The sequence below is a fragment of the Phalacrocorax aristotelis genome, chromosome 6 (genome assembly GCF_949628215.1).
Source record: "Phalacrocorax aristotelis chromosome 6, bGulAri2.1, whole genome shotgun sequence".
NCBI classification, from domain to species: domain Eukaryota; kingdom Metazoa; phylum Chordata; class Aves; order Suliformes; family Phalacrocoracidae; genus Phalacrocorax; species Phalacrocorax aristotelis.
This window is the reverse complement of record NC_134281.1, coordinates 47,824,958-47,842,244: the sequence shown is the minus strand read 5'-3', so window position 1 is coordinate 47,842,244 and position 17,287 is coordinate 47,824,958. Positions and strand designations below refer to the sequence as shown.

The 17,287-nt window shown below is 40.3% G+C and overlaps 1 protein-coding gene across 1 annotated transcript in view; it reads right to left on the bottom strand.

Annotated features, from left to right (window-relative positions):
* Window positions 1-17,287, bottom strand: part of AGBL4 (AGBL carboxypeptidase 4) — a 991,536-nt gene that overhangs the window by 160,665 nt on the left and 813,584 nt on the right. Inside the window, exon 9 of the mRNA XM_075097666.1 lies at window positions 10,509-10,620. Coding sequence (XP_074953767.1) covers window positions 10,509-10,620 — 112 coding nt within the window. The remainder of the gene's footprint in view (window positions 1-10,508; window positions 10,621-17,287) is intronic.

The window sequence follows — 17,287 nt, the reverse complement described above, 5'->3', positions numbered from 1 at the left end:
GAATTACATCTTCAATCAAGGCTTAATCCTTGCTCAGAGATAAGTAAAAAATCTAGTCTTCTCTTTTGGGCTCTCTGATTTCTTGTTTCAGGATTACAATTTTAAAAGTATATAAATGCAGTTTCTACATCACGTCTGATCATGACATTCTCTGAGTCCTTATTGCTTCTTTGATAAGCGTGAGCATACCATTATAAAGATGCTTACTGTTACCACCCCATTTTGGCATGAAATTTTCATGCATAGAGATTATAAGATTGTTCATTACCTCTTGATATGATTCTGTGCCCCTCCCCACCCCCCCCACCCCTTTTTCTGAGCTTTCTTTTAACTATAATATCACTTCTCCACTGGCTTGGTTTCCTCTGCTATTCGTGAATAATTTTATACTACTATTCCAGTGCACACTGATTGAGATGCTATTATGTCAATATCCTCATTTAAAATCAGCATTTCACTTTACCCATCTTCATTGCATACATTGGGCTAATTGTCCACTGACTGGGTAAGCCTCTATTACAGCTATCTTGCACCAGCAGAATAGCACAAACAGACATAGTTAGGTCAAACACTTGGCCAGCTGTCTGTAAATCATTTCTGAATACTAAGAGCTCTTTTGTATTAAATGAAAAAGCCCTGGCAGTGACTTTGCCCCTGCGTCTTAAAAGGCAAATGCAATCCCAGGCGGAAAATTGAGCTACATGAACAAAGGGCATGTTCCCAATGCTGTCTGAAGCAGGAAAAATAAAATGGATCAGCTCATTCCTGGCATTTCCACTTGCATCCTGTGAGAAGCCCCATCTCTAAGAAGCTCTGGCAAGAGCCAGCTGGAATTGACTGCTGTATCGCTCAGGAACTCATTCTCCTCAGTGCTCATCAGTTCAAATGCAACCATTGACTGAAGCAGACTTGTCAGTGACCTTGACTCTGACCCAGTTTATAGAAGCACTTGGGGGAGGAGCAGAAGCAAAGGGGGAATTTTTCATAAGTGGATAAAAAAATATCTCAAACCCTGTGTCTCACTCAAAAACAGAGAAGAGGAGGAGAAACATGAAACCAGAATTACTGAGGAGGAGTTTAAACATGTCTGCCAGACTCAGGGAAACTCTCAACACAGCACTGAACACATCAGCCACTCCCTGATTAATGATACTAAAAAAAAAAAAATTTAAAAAAGGCCTCTTTCCCCAACGCAGGTACTAAAAGAGCAATTTGGTAACATCACAACTGTAAGACTCGCAGAAAGAAGATGCAAGACAGCAAGAAAGGAATGCACACTGAACCACTCTTGTACATTCAAACCAAGAAAAAATGTGTGTTATATAAAGGGAATATTTTCCTCCATTGACAAGGGGTAAATTCTTTGAAGACATGGCTCTGATTCAACAGCAGGGTGCTGGCAGATGCCCTTAGAAAAATAGAGAACATGGCTGTACATCTTCAAAAAAATATTTTAGGAGACACTATTTCCTCAGAGGGATATTTGAGTTGTGTTCAGGCCCCTAGGCATGTCCCAGGAAAATACAACCATGTTTTGATGGTAGAGAGGATACTAAAGCTTTGATGGATAATATTTTGCTCCAAGGTAAAAGAGAGGAGTTTGACTAAAGGCCCTGAAGATCTGTGAAAAGAGACAGAGCTGCTGAGCTAAAACTAAGAAAGCAACAATGCAAGTTCCATGTAATAGCAATAAAACACCTGGAAGAAAAGGTAAGATGTACAGTAGAACACTGCAAAGCGGAGGTCATAACTAACATGTCCACTGCAAATAAAAATGAGCAGTACGAAGATTTCTCAGAATGGCAAATCACAGAAGAAAAAAAAAGTGTGCCTGATTTAGATGTTTAAAGCAGCAACCTACAAATACTACTTCACATATACCCCAAGTCACAGGATGCAGATATTAATATACTTAAGAAACTGAAAGACTCAACTGAAGGGGTACTTATCTAGATATATGATAGTGAACCACACACTGATTTGTCTACAATGATTCAAGCAGGTGTTTGAGTGTAATGGAGAACAGCTTAGGTACAAATGAAAACTGACCATGGCATTGAATCAAAGGAGATTTGGGCTTTAGTCTCTGGGATTAAAATGTTTCATTCTTCTTTGGGAGATAAATTTTAGCTGGCACTGTTCTTATTCTAGATACAAACATTACTCAATGGGGAGAGCAAAAAACCAACCAAGCAAAGAAACCACAACCTGTGTCAGAGGTTACTACTACAGTGATATGATTAGCACATTGACTACAAATAGAGAGAAATTTGGTAACTGCAGACACATTCCCTGGAGCATCTAGAGTATTTGACAAAAGTATAGTGGAGCATCATTCAGAGCTAGATTATGAACACATCAAAGTGATCGAAACAAAACAAAACCAACCAAAAAGCTTGTCTAATTTAGATGAAACATGGCATGTAATTCTGAGAGTCTTTGCAAAAAATAAGTCTGTTAGCAGAGGGCGGCCTGAACAGCGCTCCCCTTCCATGACTATCACTTTAAGAAGGAGTTCACAGTTCCAGGTGGAACTTCATCTAATGGTGTCAATGATTCCTAAGATGTTACCAAAGAAATTATATATTCATTTTTATATATACATTTATATATATGAAGATATACACGTAGGCAGTTTACATGTTGAAAACAAATCAAAGAGAAGGAACAAAGATCATAGATTAATTGGAGACACGAAGGGAATCTGTAGAGGTTATTGAGTCTATTCGACTGCCTCAAAAGGGAATTAACTCTATCTAAACCTTTCCCAATAAACACCTGTCGTAAAACCCTCCAGTGGTAAAGATTCAGCATTCACTAAATAATCTACTCTAGTGCCAAACTAGCTCTGCTGCTAGCAAATTTCTCGTAATATTGTGTGTGTTTAAAGGACTGTGGGAAGGAAGATGCTAAGATCAGAAGCTGCTTCACCTAGCAGAAATATAGGACATATTAATAGATCAGGAAATAATGTTTACTCCACAACAAAGTGGAAGTAGATGTCTTAAAATTGAGTGAAAGAAACTGAGAATTATTCTCAACTGTGACTCCCACTGTCATGAGATTGCTTATCAGAAAATACCACAGCTAACAAACTGATCTTGCAAATCACATTTATTTCTGTCAGCAGATACCCGATATATTCATATTTAACAATGGGAAGAGTTTAACGGCAATATCTTTAAACAGTCTATATGAAGTATAACGTTAGCTAGAGCATTAGTAACACAATGGTAGCCCAGCGGTAAGGTGCGAAATAGTCAAAATCCTAAGCACCTAATAGCAAAAGCTACACAATCAGACACTGATCTGTACATCGCATTGTTAAATTATGCCCTGGCACCAGTGAAACAAAGGTTGCCTTTACTACCATTTTGTTCAACAGAAAACTGAAATAAGAATGATACTTGCAACACTAAAAAGTTACACTTCAGTCAACAGGGACTTGGCAAGACAGAAGCAGTACAGGGCATTTCTACAATGTCAACAGTCTGGCATGAACACAAGCATTGCCACAGAAAGCAGCCACAGGGTTATCATAGTTGAACACATACTGCATAAGAAGAGGTAATATCTCTTCTGATTTCAGGAGGAGAGAAATAAGAGGCAGCACGTTGGCTGTTTTGCCTGAGAAGAACTCAGGGTAACATGCACTACATTAGGTTGAGAATTATTGGCAAAAAAATGGTGCCTGATGATAGCTGTTTTGATATCTGAGCAAAAAACATCAGGTACAAATGACAACACAGAATATCTGAGGGACTATCTGAACATCACTTCCTAGTAGGTTGTTAAAATTCAATATTGTGTTAACAATGATCATTCATTACTATTGTGTTGTTTAGCTGGGGAAGGAAGTCTGAGAGCTCTGCTAACAGCAAAATGGAGCCAGGTAGCATGTTATGCTACAGATCTCATTACCCTATGTTAATCTGTTATGACTCCATATACCAGATGATGCAGACCTCAGCTGATTTGTTTGGCTCTGAGTGATTTCTGAGCAATACCAAACTCCAACCCACAGCCTTTCCCAATATTTATTAACATCCAAACTGGCTTCAGCTGGGATGAGAGTCAGCTTATAATTTTCCAGTGAAATACATTCCACTTTGCTGCTCCAATTTATAATAGGAACAAGGGAGATGATGAGGGAAAAGAAGAACAGAAAACAATTGCTTCCAGTCATTCAAATGTTAGATTAGATAATACTACTTGTGGGCTTATAGTATAAGAAGCCTAAGTGCACAATCTTGATGTGAAACCCTTGCAAAATCTGTTATTATACTTTATTTGTCAACTATCCAGCATCACATTGATGATAATACTAATAACATAATTTCACAAGGCAAGTGGAAGTAGAGCCTCTAAGACTGACACAATTTGCAGGACTGGCAAAAGTAAAATTTATGTCACACTCCAGGAAAGTACATGCAGCTCAGACACCAGCTGCATTTTTCTTAATGTTGATTTGTCTGGTGATGAATGTAACACCGCCAAAGCCACAGAGGATGGGAGGTCACTAAAGCAATGCTGCCATTAGGGGTAGTTGCAAGCTGTAAAATATCAGTTACAGGTTTCTAAGTCTTCATTTTATGACCTAGTTTTCCATGGAACAAGAACACTTCCCTCAAAATATGGCACTGCCTTTATAATCAGGGACATTAGAAAAAAAAAAAAATAAAAAAATCCTGATTTCCATCACTACAAAAGATCAGGATAATGAAAGTGAGGGTTGGATATGAATGTGGAGCACTCCCACGTCACCACACTTTGAACATCCCTCCTGCATAGTCAAAACTACTGTCCTTGATAGTACGCTCTAAAGACTGCTACTGAAAGGCTAGAAAAGAAGTCGGTTGAACAACAGCATTGACTGTCACCAGTCTAAACAGTGTCTGAAGACACCAGTCAGTCAGAGCAGCATGCAGAAGGGCAGCAACTAAGGGGCTACATCAAGCATTATCATCTGAATTTCACCTTTGAAAGAGATGGGGAGTGGTCTGGAGTGGTAAAAATGTGTAATCTGACAGGGATGAACAGAGCTCAGTACCAGAATAGGAGAAACAAGGTAAAAAGAAAGTCTGTGAACACAGGAGAGAAAGAAACAAGCTGGAACTCAAAAGATCAGCTCAGGCTTTTTCCCCAGGCCGGGCTATCTCTACTGTCTTCCTGCAGTAGTGAAGATGCATGATGTACCAAGGTGAGCCAACCCTAGTGAAGGATATCTATTTGCCTCTAAAGAAGGGTCTAGAGATAGATGATAACAGAACTAGAAGAGTATGCTCAGTACATTTGGAAGAAAGAAGATATATTCTCTTTATGGAGAGGAATGTAGTCATCAGCCAAAGAATCCAGAGTTATATTAACTTATAAGACAAATGTTAATTCATCTGTAGTCTTACTGCTTGCACATCCAAGCCCACCTGGACTGAAAACAAGGCCTCCTCAGGGAAAGGAAGATTAGAAATGTATGCTGTTGTTTAAGTCTAAGCCTGCACATGGGATCTTAAAAAACCTTCTCAAAACATAAAACGTGTCATTCAGCCTTAAATATGCCCCCACCATGCATGCAGTACTGTTTACTCATCCTTTCTTATTACTAATTCTATTGTCAGCAGATACCACAAAGCCCACAGGCAAAGTGTCTTTTTCCCTCCCTCATGCCAGTCCAAAGCAATAGCAGATTGCCATACTCTATCAGTTAATTCATCAGCCCTTTTGGCAGATGTCTCTGTGGTGGATCTAAAGGTTCCAGCCCAGCAGATGACTCAGATTTCAGCACACTGGGGCTTCATTTCAGCTCTATGTTTTGCTTTGAATCAACAAGATTTAAGACTTTGATATATGTGTGCATGACAAAGGAGATGATAATTAATAAGCACACCCCAGGTGGGTGGTTTTTGTTTTCTTTTCTTTCTGGTCAGGTCTCCAGCTCACTCAGGGTACAAGGTGAATAGAGTCTAACATAGGAATTATTTGCAGCTTCAGTGACAACAGGAGATAGAAAACAGGCAGAATAGAAGAAAGATGGATGCAAGAAGACAAAAGTACAGTGTTGCAAATGAGAGTGCCTGGGAGCACTGCATCCCATCTCCACGTTTTCGTTTGAGGGGGCCAAATCACTTGAAACAGATTCTTCCCAAGCAGTCAGTTGCTGTCTATTCCTTGTCTTCTAGGTCCTAAGAGCTCCAAATAACAGAAATAGTCTATCCCAGTCTTCCTTGGAGAAGGAAAGGGTAGAAATGAGGCAGTGAACTTATCAAGCCTTGGTGAATGACATGAAACAATGCGATCCCAAGCATCTTAAATTATCTATCTCAAATGAATAGGTACTTCTGATGATATCTGTCCCTGCCTCTGTTTCCTATCCATACAAGGATAATGTATTTGTCTCTCACAGAGGTCCCCCAAATAATAATTAACGCTTCTGAAATGCTCCCAGGGTATAGCAAAGAGCAAAACAAAAAAGCCCACAAGGAGATTAACAATTCCATCCTCAGCTGAATAGCACACAGTAAATACAGGATAGGGCTGCACAACAAACAGTGAAGCTACAACAAAATGCTGAATAGCTGCTTATTATGTGAAAGTTTTCTATTTGGAGAACTCAGTGAGGCAGGGGTCTAGCTGAGAGAATAGCATAAGCCCCTATGATTAAAGGCCACAATGCACCAAGACCAAATATCACAATGCACATACTCAAGGGGACTGAGCTGGCACTGAACATGCTACCTAAGTTCACTCAACAAATCTCTCTAGAAGAGTGCATTTGCTTGTTGGGAAAAGTGCTGGATGGCCATGCAAAACCTGTCCTCGATCAAGCAGTTCTACTGCGCTCTCTGTCTCTGAGGCTTCACAGTATCCCAGAGGTAAGGACTGTTTGGTATCTATATCCTGAGCTCGCCAGTGCTGAGCACTTGATCCCCAGTCCAAAACATTTAAGCACCTGCTTAATGTAAGCACACAAGGAACACTGCTGAATTCAATCATATTGTTCGTGTGTTTAAGTCTAGCTGTGCATATATGTTTTATTAGATTACTTATCTAGTTCATTCTCCAGACAGCTCTCTACTTGAAGTGTGTTATCACGCCCAAGCAGAACTTCCTGGCCCCAGAGTTCAGCTGTTGGAACAGCTCATATGAACATACTTTGATGTACTTCAGACAAAAGTCAGGTGAGTTGGTTTAAACAATACTTGTGCTGAGCTATTTCTGCTAACCTGCTTCCGCATGGACTGGGTAACCATCTACATCTGTCATCTGGTGGAGAGGTGGGAAGGCAGTGGTGTCTGGCATATGGGCAGGGAAGGGTACTTAAGAACAGAAATATCTTCAGCCAACAACAGGTGACCTAAAAGAGCAAGTCTCTCACTTCAGTCACTTCAGTCTCATCTGCAAGGTTGACACCACTAGAAAGAGCTGAGAATATCCCCTTACTTCACCTAGGCCAACACAATGACAGTGACTTACCATCAGGAGTGATTGTTTCAAAATCAATGACATGGAGATCAGAAGCTTCCTATTGTTCTCTGATTTCTTAACCCATCCACTCCCTCCTAAAGGCAATATGGTCATTATGGAATTTGAAACACTTTAAAACTAAAATAAGCAGGCTTTGTAAAACTCAGAAGACCAGAGAACCATAAGTATTTTGGTTTATTTTTATACATTAGCTACAGTAAACACTTCGTCTTGGCCTGCTCAGTCCTGGAATCACTGTAGCTATGGCACTGTGTGTGTATCTCATACCTACTTCACTTATTTCTGTGTCAGTGTTCCTCCCCCCTCCAGAGTGAATTTTTTTTTCAAAGGAAAACAGCTTATCTTCCATACTGCAGCAGCAGAAGAAAAATCCTCCTATACAGCAATATTTAATATGTGGTTTTATGCTCTTATGGCAGCTAATTTTCCTTAAATGATTTAAGGGAATGAATACATCTAAAAGGCCTGCACTGAGCCATTCTGCAATAGCAACATGAAGCTAAACATCCTTTGCTTTAAACAATCCAATCTCTTGTGGGCAGCTCCTCACTGCAGATCTTGTCTAGAATGGGAGGGTTGAAGGTTATTTTTTATTACATTATTTTTCAGGGAACCTTACTTTGCATTTTATTTCATTTCATATTCCCCAGTGTGGGGACACTTCAGGTGAGGAGAGGGTGGCAGAACAGACATGTTCAAATGCATAATCCCTGATCTGTTGCAGTTTGACAACAGCCCCCCTGCAACTGGTTCACCTGTGCATGCAGCCAACCATCTATCCTGTGTCACTCATCTAAAAGTTACACTCTGCACCTGGACAGTACTTAAAAACTTTAGTAGCCTGAAGTGATTCAAAGCAGGTTTTTATTCTGGAATTCTGTCAGGAGGGGAGGGTTGGATTTTTTTATCTCCAATACTTAATAAAACCAGTCACTGCTAAAGCAGGATGGCACACGTGTGTGCCTATGGCCTCTCTCTGGGGCAGCTGGCATGTCTTCCCTTTTTGTCCCAGCACTTTGGATATGGTCTGTTCATACATATATTATTTAGATCAGAGGGAAGAAGAATCTGGTATTGCCTGGAAAAAAACAATAATCCCTTATACTGCATTGTATTGCTGAGGGTCTCTAAAACTGTCAGAAAGGCTGGTATTGATTAGGGGATGATAAAACTAGACAAGAAGGTTTTTTTGGTGAGTAGCTAATTCACTGAGAAATGAAACTCTGGAGACCCACCTGAACTTTGCTGGTAGTTTAATAAAAAAAAAAGATTCCTAGGTAGTATTTTTTTTTTTAAATAAATAAACCTGAAAATGAAATGTTGCATTTGTGTTTGAAAGGCTGCTTTTTCTTTCCGTCAGAAGGAAATGGACTGGAACTGGTTCATCTCAGGTTGATCACTGGGAAGGGTGGGAAATAGAGAGATGGAGGGGGAAAAAAAAAAGATTTCCATTTCAGACCAACTCTGACCAAACATTTATTCTGATTTTTCATTTTAGCCACCATAGCAAATAAATTCGTTCTTCACACATAGGGCAGCTGGAAACTACCAGCTTTTCAAAGCTTCCCAGAAATGGGACAAAGCTGAAAAGAATTTTTCCCCCCCCAAGAATAGTTTCATTTTACCGCGGTAACTTTTAATAGTTCCAGGATTTGTTGCTTTACTAGCTAGAAGCATTGCTCTACACCCAACTTTCTTGTAATGTTTAAAGACCTCTTCATCCTTGGAAAAAAAAACCAAAACACTTCCTTCTCAGACAAAGCGGCCTGCATGCGCTCTCCATCATCTAGAAGGAAAATTGTCTTGCTATTTGGGGTAGGAAAGAGACGAAAGACCAGGCTGGTTGTAAAGCTCCTTTCTTTACTTTCCGTCATCAGCACTCTGATACAGCAGGGCTTAGGAGCCTTGGTCACAGGCACAATGCTAGGTGCCACATGAACAAAATAGAAAGACAAATTCTGTGCCAAACAATTAGCAGGCTAAGAAAATATTTTCCATGCAATTGGATTTCACTCCATATGCTTTATCTGTTAACCTATCTTCCTTGTACCTAAAACCCCTTCTGTACAGGTATTACTACTAGCTGGAAGATAAAAAGTCCAATTAAGGTGTGCCGGGAAAACCAGGAGTTAAATTAAAGAAGCTTTTATCCTATACACGATGTAGCCAGGGATAAAAATCCTCTTTCTTTATTAGCAAGGCAAACCAGGTCCTTTTTCACACTAACAGAAAGAAAAAAATATTAGCAAAACTTCAGGGAATTAAAGATCCAAATGCCATTTCCATAATGGGAAGTAAAAAGAAAGGACAAATACCAGGAATCCCATACCGAAAAAATGAATCTTCTATAAAATCTCCTCTTATTTTTTTGGTAGTGATTTTTTCCTACCCATCTCCATCTTCGTTCAGCAGTTTTTCTTAGGTGCCACGTTCAATAATCCTTCTGCGCTTTGATGTCAAACATTCAATAGCTGTCTGCCTCCCTCCCACTTCTCTTCTCCATATTCTCTGCAATCCATCTCCTCTGATTAGCTAAGATTTCACCTTCAAGAACACCTCTGCTTCTCTGAGTGAGCATGAGTGCATGCGTGTGTGTTTATATAATATTTGCAAATATTATCCCCCTCCTGCTCTGCACGCTACATAGCAACCCCTGCCGGAGCTCTGGATTAAACATCAATGCCACTCAGTAATTCAATTTGGGGGGCCTGCTGTTCTGAATCCAGTTCAGGACATCACAAGAGCAGCTCGATTGAATTTAGGCCCTGCTGTCAGAATTATTCCATATTTAATCTGAGCTGAACTTCATTTCAGTTGCTTTCTCCACTCTGATGCTTCCTGTGACAAAAGACACAAATGTTCCTTGATCTTATGCAGTGAGGGTGGTGTTTGCTTGCTTCTCTCTTAATTTGGTTTGCCACTGGATTAAGCCATGTCAGAGTTACTAGCATCTTGTACAACCCTGCAACAGGAGAGAGTCAGTACCTCAGCAAGTGACTGTTCTGGCATCACCTTTCCCTACTCACCGGATTGTTGTACATCTCGATGATGAGCTGTTTCACTCCGTGCAGTGTGGGATGAGCCCAAGGAGATGGATTTGCCCAGTGCCGGTTTAAATCAAACCCCATCAGGGAGCACCTGCATACACAAAACAACACAGACAAAGGACATATATGGGCTGCAGTCTCTTCTGGCTTCAGCTGAAGAATTAAGGCTATATTCTGCAGTTTATATATTTAAACAAGAGATTCTTACAGAAAAACGAAAAGCAAATGCTCTCCCTAGGACAAGGAAAGCTTGCAACAATGGCCAGTTTTAGAAATAACATGAACAGCAGAGTATTGACCAAAACATCTTTGGTTATTCAGCCGCCTTCCCCTCCACAACACATATGCTCAATGTATACTTTGCCTTTTGCCATCTTTCCACGCTGGCACTGGAAGAGCCTGCTTGGCCTTCAAGGTTCCCTTCATAAACTGCATCACCAGGCCTTTACTTTACTTTGCTCAGTGAAGTCTTGACTCAGCAAAGCTGTTAAGAGCATTGAAATCAATGGCCACTAAGTATGTGTTTAAGGGATTTAAAGCATAAATGTAACTGTTCCATTAACCTAGGGCCTCAGTCTCTTTCCCTCCTGCAACTGCCTGCACAAAATTTAGCTAAACAAGACACTAAGTTAAAATGCTTATTGGCCATCAAATCTTGTCGGCATTGGAGCATGTATGCCACCTTGGCTTCTTCTTCCTGCCCTGACTCATATCCCTCTCAGTGCATTGCCTTGAGTTTGATTCTGCTGCTCCTAGTCCCATTGAGTAATAACCCATTCTTAGTGAAGTCCCACTGAAACTCAATGAGATGTTGGCAAAGTGAACACAGAAGAAATTTAAAAGCTGGAAGTGGCACAAACAGGAAGGAGAAATCATGTCCCTTGCCTACCACAGAGACCACCTAGACAATCTGTGGCCAGTGATACAAGCAGGGAGAGAAGTTCCTTCTGTCACCTCAAGCTGAGCTTGGGACAAGAGGACCTTGAGTAGATCTTGTTCAGGAATTCTATGAAAGACCACAGAAATAATAACAGGCCAGGCAGAGATGCAACTTCCTCTATATTTATAAAACAAACAAACAAATCAACCTCACTGCTAAGCGATGAATCTTCTTGAGAAAACTAGAGCTTTCTTTGATGCCTGGTCTATTATGAGAATGTCTATTCAGCCTTGATCTTTTAAACATGCAAACAATAGAGATTCACTCCAGTAGCACTATCCTTCAACAAAAATTCTAAGAATCTGATAACCGAAAGACATAAGTTTAATTGGCAAAAGGAAAGGAAAATGCCTCACTTCTCTAACAGCTGAAACAAATGATTGCATATATCAAACCCAAATAAAAACTAAGACAGGTGAAATGTTAAGAAAAGGGAAGGAATGAAACCAGAGGATCAAATTAATTTCCAAAAATGATGAATGACTATTTTTCCTGTGAACCAAAAAACACAAAGTTAATGGGACATTCTTCCCTAAAAATCCATAAGGGAAGCTAAGCAGGCAGGAGCTGCCTTGCTCCTTGGCCGTAGACAACCCAACTATCAGGCTGTCTGGGAGTTCAAACACCCAAGGGCCAGCTCTGCAGCTCCATCGCTGCTGACTTGGTGTACAGATGAGCCACATGGCTTGCTGTGGTGGAGAAAGCCACCTCCTTGTCTTGGTGGTCACTTGCCTGCCTGTCTAGAGAACAGATGGATTTCTTCTCTGGACACTCCAACAGCTATAATTCCACAGACAACTCAGAGGTGTCGCCATCTCACTATAAACCAAAACACTTAAGACTTCTCTCTCTTTTTTTGTCTTCATGTAAACTCTCTTCAGTCGGTTCTACTAAACGCTATCTTCTTTCGAACTCACAGACATCGATATAAAATCAGAAGTACTTCCAGCAACACAGGTGGAGCTACACTGGGATACAGCTGGTATAAAAGCAGAATCACAAGAATGAGATTTTCATTTAATAAACACAAACTGTGGCAGTCATCATGAGTCCTACTGTATTTTGGCACAGTTCCCAAGAAAACAGGGTGCTCACTCTACAGGATAACTTCTTTAAGAGATCAGAACCTGAAATCATATCCCCTTGCATAGTTAATGTGCCCCATTTACTTTTCAGTTTAAGAATATTTTAAAATAATAACACTACAGAAAACAAGTATATTTTGATTCTATTATGGTCGTCTCCAAAGCACACTGAAGTGGCCAAGATACAGAGCACCGAAAGCAAATTTTAAATTCAGACATGGGTTGTCAATATTAAGTTTGGGACTTTTTAGATAACTTTATATAAAGTCATCGCTATAGGAAAGAGAAGTGAGCAATATCTAATTTCTGTAAGATAGTTTGCAATATTTGAATTTGCCATGAATGTCTGGTTAGTGATGAATATCATAGCTCATTTCAAGCAACAAGAACGTTTGAAAATAGATGTCTTGACTTGAGAAGACCTAACAAACAGAAGGAATCAATGCTTGACAAACAAGTTATTCATTTGGGAAGCTCCTCTGAGCTCTATTTAATAGGAACCCAAATTAATTTCCAAATACCATTTAGCTAGTCTTTGATGTGGTATATCACATCTTTATCAATGTAACAACAATTAATTATCTGATGTAGGCATTACTATTTCTTTCCAGTCTGGGAATGGTGTGAATTTTCTTTTTTTTTCTCCCCCATTTTTAAGTCTTTTTAATTTCTTTTTTGCCTAAAGTCAAATTTGTATCTACCACATTCTGTCTTTATTCATCTGTTGCAAACTTGTGGTCTCTCTAAGGAAACATCAAGTTGTGTTTCTTGGTACTTCAGATTTGATTATTGACTCTATTACATGTAGAACTGTCTCCCAAAGCTCACGTATATCAGGACATGACCAAAACATACGGTAAGAGTCTCCCACATGCCTATTACAGATCCTGCATTCGTTATATTCTCTTGCTCCCAGATGATGTGATCTCCCTCATGGCTAATACCTCCAGTGCAAGAACTTGAACAGGATAACTTAAAAATTGCATCTTGCACTGCTTTTTAATTCCCCTTACCATTCTTAAACCAGCTCATTTCTAGTACACATTATTTGCTATTTCATTGCTTAACTGCTTACCTGCTGCTTCAAGCACCGGGTAGGCAAAGTAAAAATGTAGGTATAATCTGGAAACAGCAGCTTTACAATGGGAAACAACTGTGTTCCAATGTAGTACAGGATATTTCAACATTTAAGACTGGCTTCCTCACTCAGACTGCAAGTGTTGTCATTGGTTTCAGTACAGTTTCTCATGTGACTTTAAGTGTTCCCCAGGTTCAGAAAAAGCCTCCAAATCTGTTCTATACAGATTAGGTTCATCTTGTGCAGTAAAACTAACGTACTCAGTACAAAAATAACAAGGGGAAAACCCTGAATTATATCAAAGGACTCTTTAAGGATGATGTTTGAAAGGTGATATGGAGGAGAGCAAAACAGGAGACATTACAGACTCCAAGAGGTGCAAGGGAAGACAAAAGCAGCTTCAAAATCAGTGAGTGTTGGAGCAGGTGAACATTTCCAGAGTAAGGGCACTGGAGAATACCCCATTCCATGAGGTTTAACAGCCATGCCCCTAATGCTGTTATAAGCATGGCAGGTAATATTGACATGGAGCCAGATAAGAAAGATGTGCTGGCACAGACTCTCACAGGTTAGAAAAAAAGTATAATCAGAAGTAGGTGAGCTTTCTACAGCAAGCAAAGTAGCACACTGCTACTGTTATCCAACTGTGGTCTTCATTCATACTGTGATAAACTGGGTTGTGTGTCAACATAGTAACTGCCACCACAAAAAATGACATGTATAGAATTTAAAATATTTAACCTGTTATCAGTTGTTTGAATTTTGGATTATGCTTCTTAGGGTTTGCTAGATATACAGACCACATACTATGTTTCTGCTTTCTGCTTTGATTGACTGCACATTTAAATCAGGTTCTGTGATTATACTAGTTCTCCAGCCTTTTTTATAAAATTTCTGTTTTCTATAAGTAGATAAATTTATTACAGTGTTTATAAATTTTCATAAACACAGTGCAAATTCAGTCAAAGCAAATGAGTTTCAAAACTGAAATGGAAACTGAAACATTTTGCAGTATGCGTCCCTCCCTACTTGGGAGACAGCCAGATCTCAAGAGGTTACCAGCTCAACTCAGTAAATCCAAAGATGTTCCGACCAGCGTTCAGCTTGCTGGGCAACTACCTGGACAGAAAACTCCTTGCCTCTGGGGGCTTAACTCATCACTGGTTTTAAGGATTTCTTATGCAGCTGCTTTACTGAAAACATCCTCATCCCTTTCTAGAACTGAGGAAGGTTTACTACCAAGGCCTATGCTGGGCTTATTTTTAGGGCTCCTTCCTATTCTTTCAAGTTGTGCCTCTTCTTTCTTGAATCTCCAAGTTATACAAACCTCCAGGAACTCTGCCTTCCTTTCACTTCAGTTGTCCCTCCCCTGTTCGTTTTTCCTACTATGTGAGTCTAAGTCTCTCACTAACAGACCCATTTCGACAAGGTGAGATATGGAGAATAATGGAGGAAAGGAGTTAAAGAAATCCTTTTTCATGGCATATGATTTATTACAAAGAGAACTCTACACTCTTCCCTTCAGCTTTGTAAGGTTGCGTTGGTTCATTGGATCAGTACCAGGTGAATCTCCAGATAATACTGCACACAAAGCCAGGGAGTTCAAATCCACAAATGGCAGTACCAACAGGGTTAGGATTTGAAATTGAAAAGGTAGCGGGGGGAGGGGATGCACTCCTTTTTTTCTTTTCCGCAGGCTTATTGCAATAAGAGTGGAGACAGAGGGTAATTGGTCTCTATTGTTGCACTTCTTCGAAGCAACAGTTATAGCAAGAAACTGCTGTGAGACTGCAGCCTGCAATATCATGCAGGAAGAGTAGGTGTGCAGTATGAGAGAGTGAATACAAGGGCAACACATGGAAGACTTCTTCTCTTAATAAATATATCATTTTAAACCTGTTATATTCATGACATTTTACAAATCAGCTCTACACCTGCCGTTGTTGAAGTCTGAGTCTTCATTAGTGTGTGTTTCACCGTTTGGGTGCTTGGGGTTTGCGATTTATGCATTTGCCTATTATTCATTAAAGAGGATTCATTCAAGCCCACCTATTCTAAGGCAATTAGGTAGCAAGACATCCTAACACCCCAGCTACAGAGAATCCCCCCTCCCAACTCTCTCTCCCCCTCCCCAGCTTTCTGCATTTTTAATTTAGAGCTCTGGAAACCTTCACAAAGGCTATTTAATATAACCACTGCAGTGTGCTCCAGGCAGAACACAAGTGGCCATACAGAGCAGAACAGCATTAGCTCCCAGAAACCACATGGTGGAGTAAATGTTTACAGAATGAGCACTGCATGGTGTACTGACATAATTTTAAATAGTACATGACGGTTAAAGATGTGTTTCTCCATTTTCTGTGTAAACAATGTTAAATAAGAATAAACACAAAGAGATATTTTCTCCTTCTGATGAATACATGCATTTCTCAGAGCTGGTAATAGAAGTTACAGACATATGCACCAAGGAGAACACACATCCCCACCTAGCATGGGCAGACTCCCTTCTCTAATCTTCAGGATGTATCGCAATTCCAGTATTTAACTCTCCCTACACACCTTAGGTCCTCAGTAATGCCAGAATTCGTAGGCACAAAGCAGAATGCTGGGAATAAAAACCCATCCCACAGTTAGGGGAACTGTCCTGTGAGTGTGCCTGGGATGTAAGATGGTAAGATTCTATCACTAGAATAGCTCATCCCTGTGGCTAGCATAGGACTCAACCCTCCCCTGCATGTTTTCCTGCAGAGCGCCCAGCCCAATTTTCAGATTTTCAAGTGACAGGCTTTCCAGCACATCCCCTGGGAGGCAAGTCACAGTTTAGCAAAGTTCTCCCATAGGAAGTGCATGTCTGGTCCCACGTGTGGATCTCTCCGAATGAATGTTCTGCAGGAGGAGGTCTCGTCTGTCCTGCCCCTGTAAGGTGTTCTCAGGACTCCCACTCCCAACTGCACGCTGACTCACTGGCACGTCAATCTTGCGCACCCAGATGCTTTAACCAAGTTACTGAGAACACCTACGGTTCTTCCATTTTAAAGCCTGATTCATTGTTTAACCTTCCAAAACCAAACATATCATTGACTTAATGAGAGGAACACAGCAGACAGTGGGGTTTTTCCAGCTTTTGGATCCCCAAAAATTTCCACTGCAGGCATTGACCCTTCAGAAATTTCATGTACAGAGACCACAATGCAGTATTTTATGAACTTTCTTTCCTGATGCAATCCAAAAGCCACATGCAACTTATGGATAACAAGCTGTAAACCACTGAGAAAGAGAATTTTAACTTCACACATGCTTAATTTACTGGACTTCCACCTCTGAGAGTGCTGTCAAGAGGTCAAGTTCCTCTAGGCCCTCCTGCCCAGTCTGCCTGACACTTCCACACAATGCCCGAACCCTGTGTCCTTACAAACCTTTCCCTTCAGACAGGCAGACCTTCTTTAAACAATTTGTATTTCTTTGTCATTCTACATTCCTGGAGGTGGAGGTTTTGTGGAGATAACGTAAACTCGTCACAGCGGTTCACAGAAAACAGTTAATATACACGTAAGCATTTCTGGAGACGTGGCTCATCTTGAATGATACTTTTGTTTCCACTTCTTCCCCTCATCAGACTATGCAACAAATCCAATATGCAACACACCTCACAATT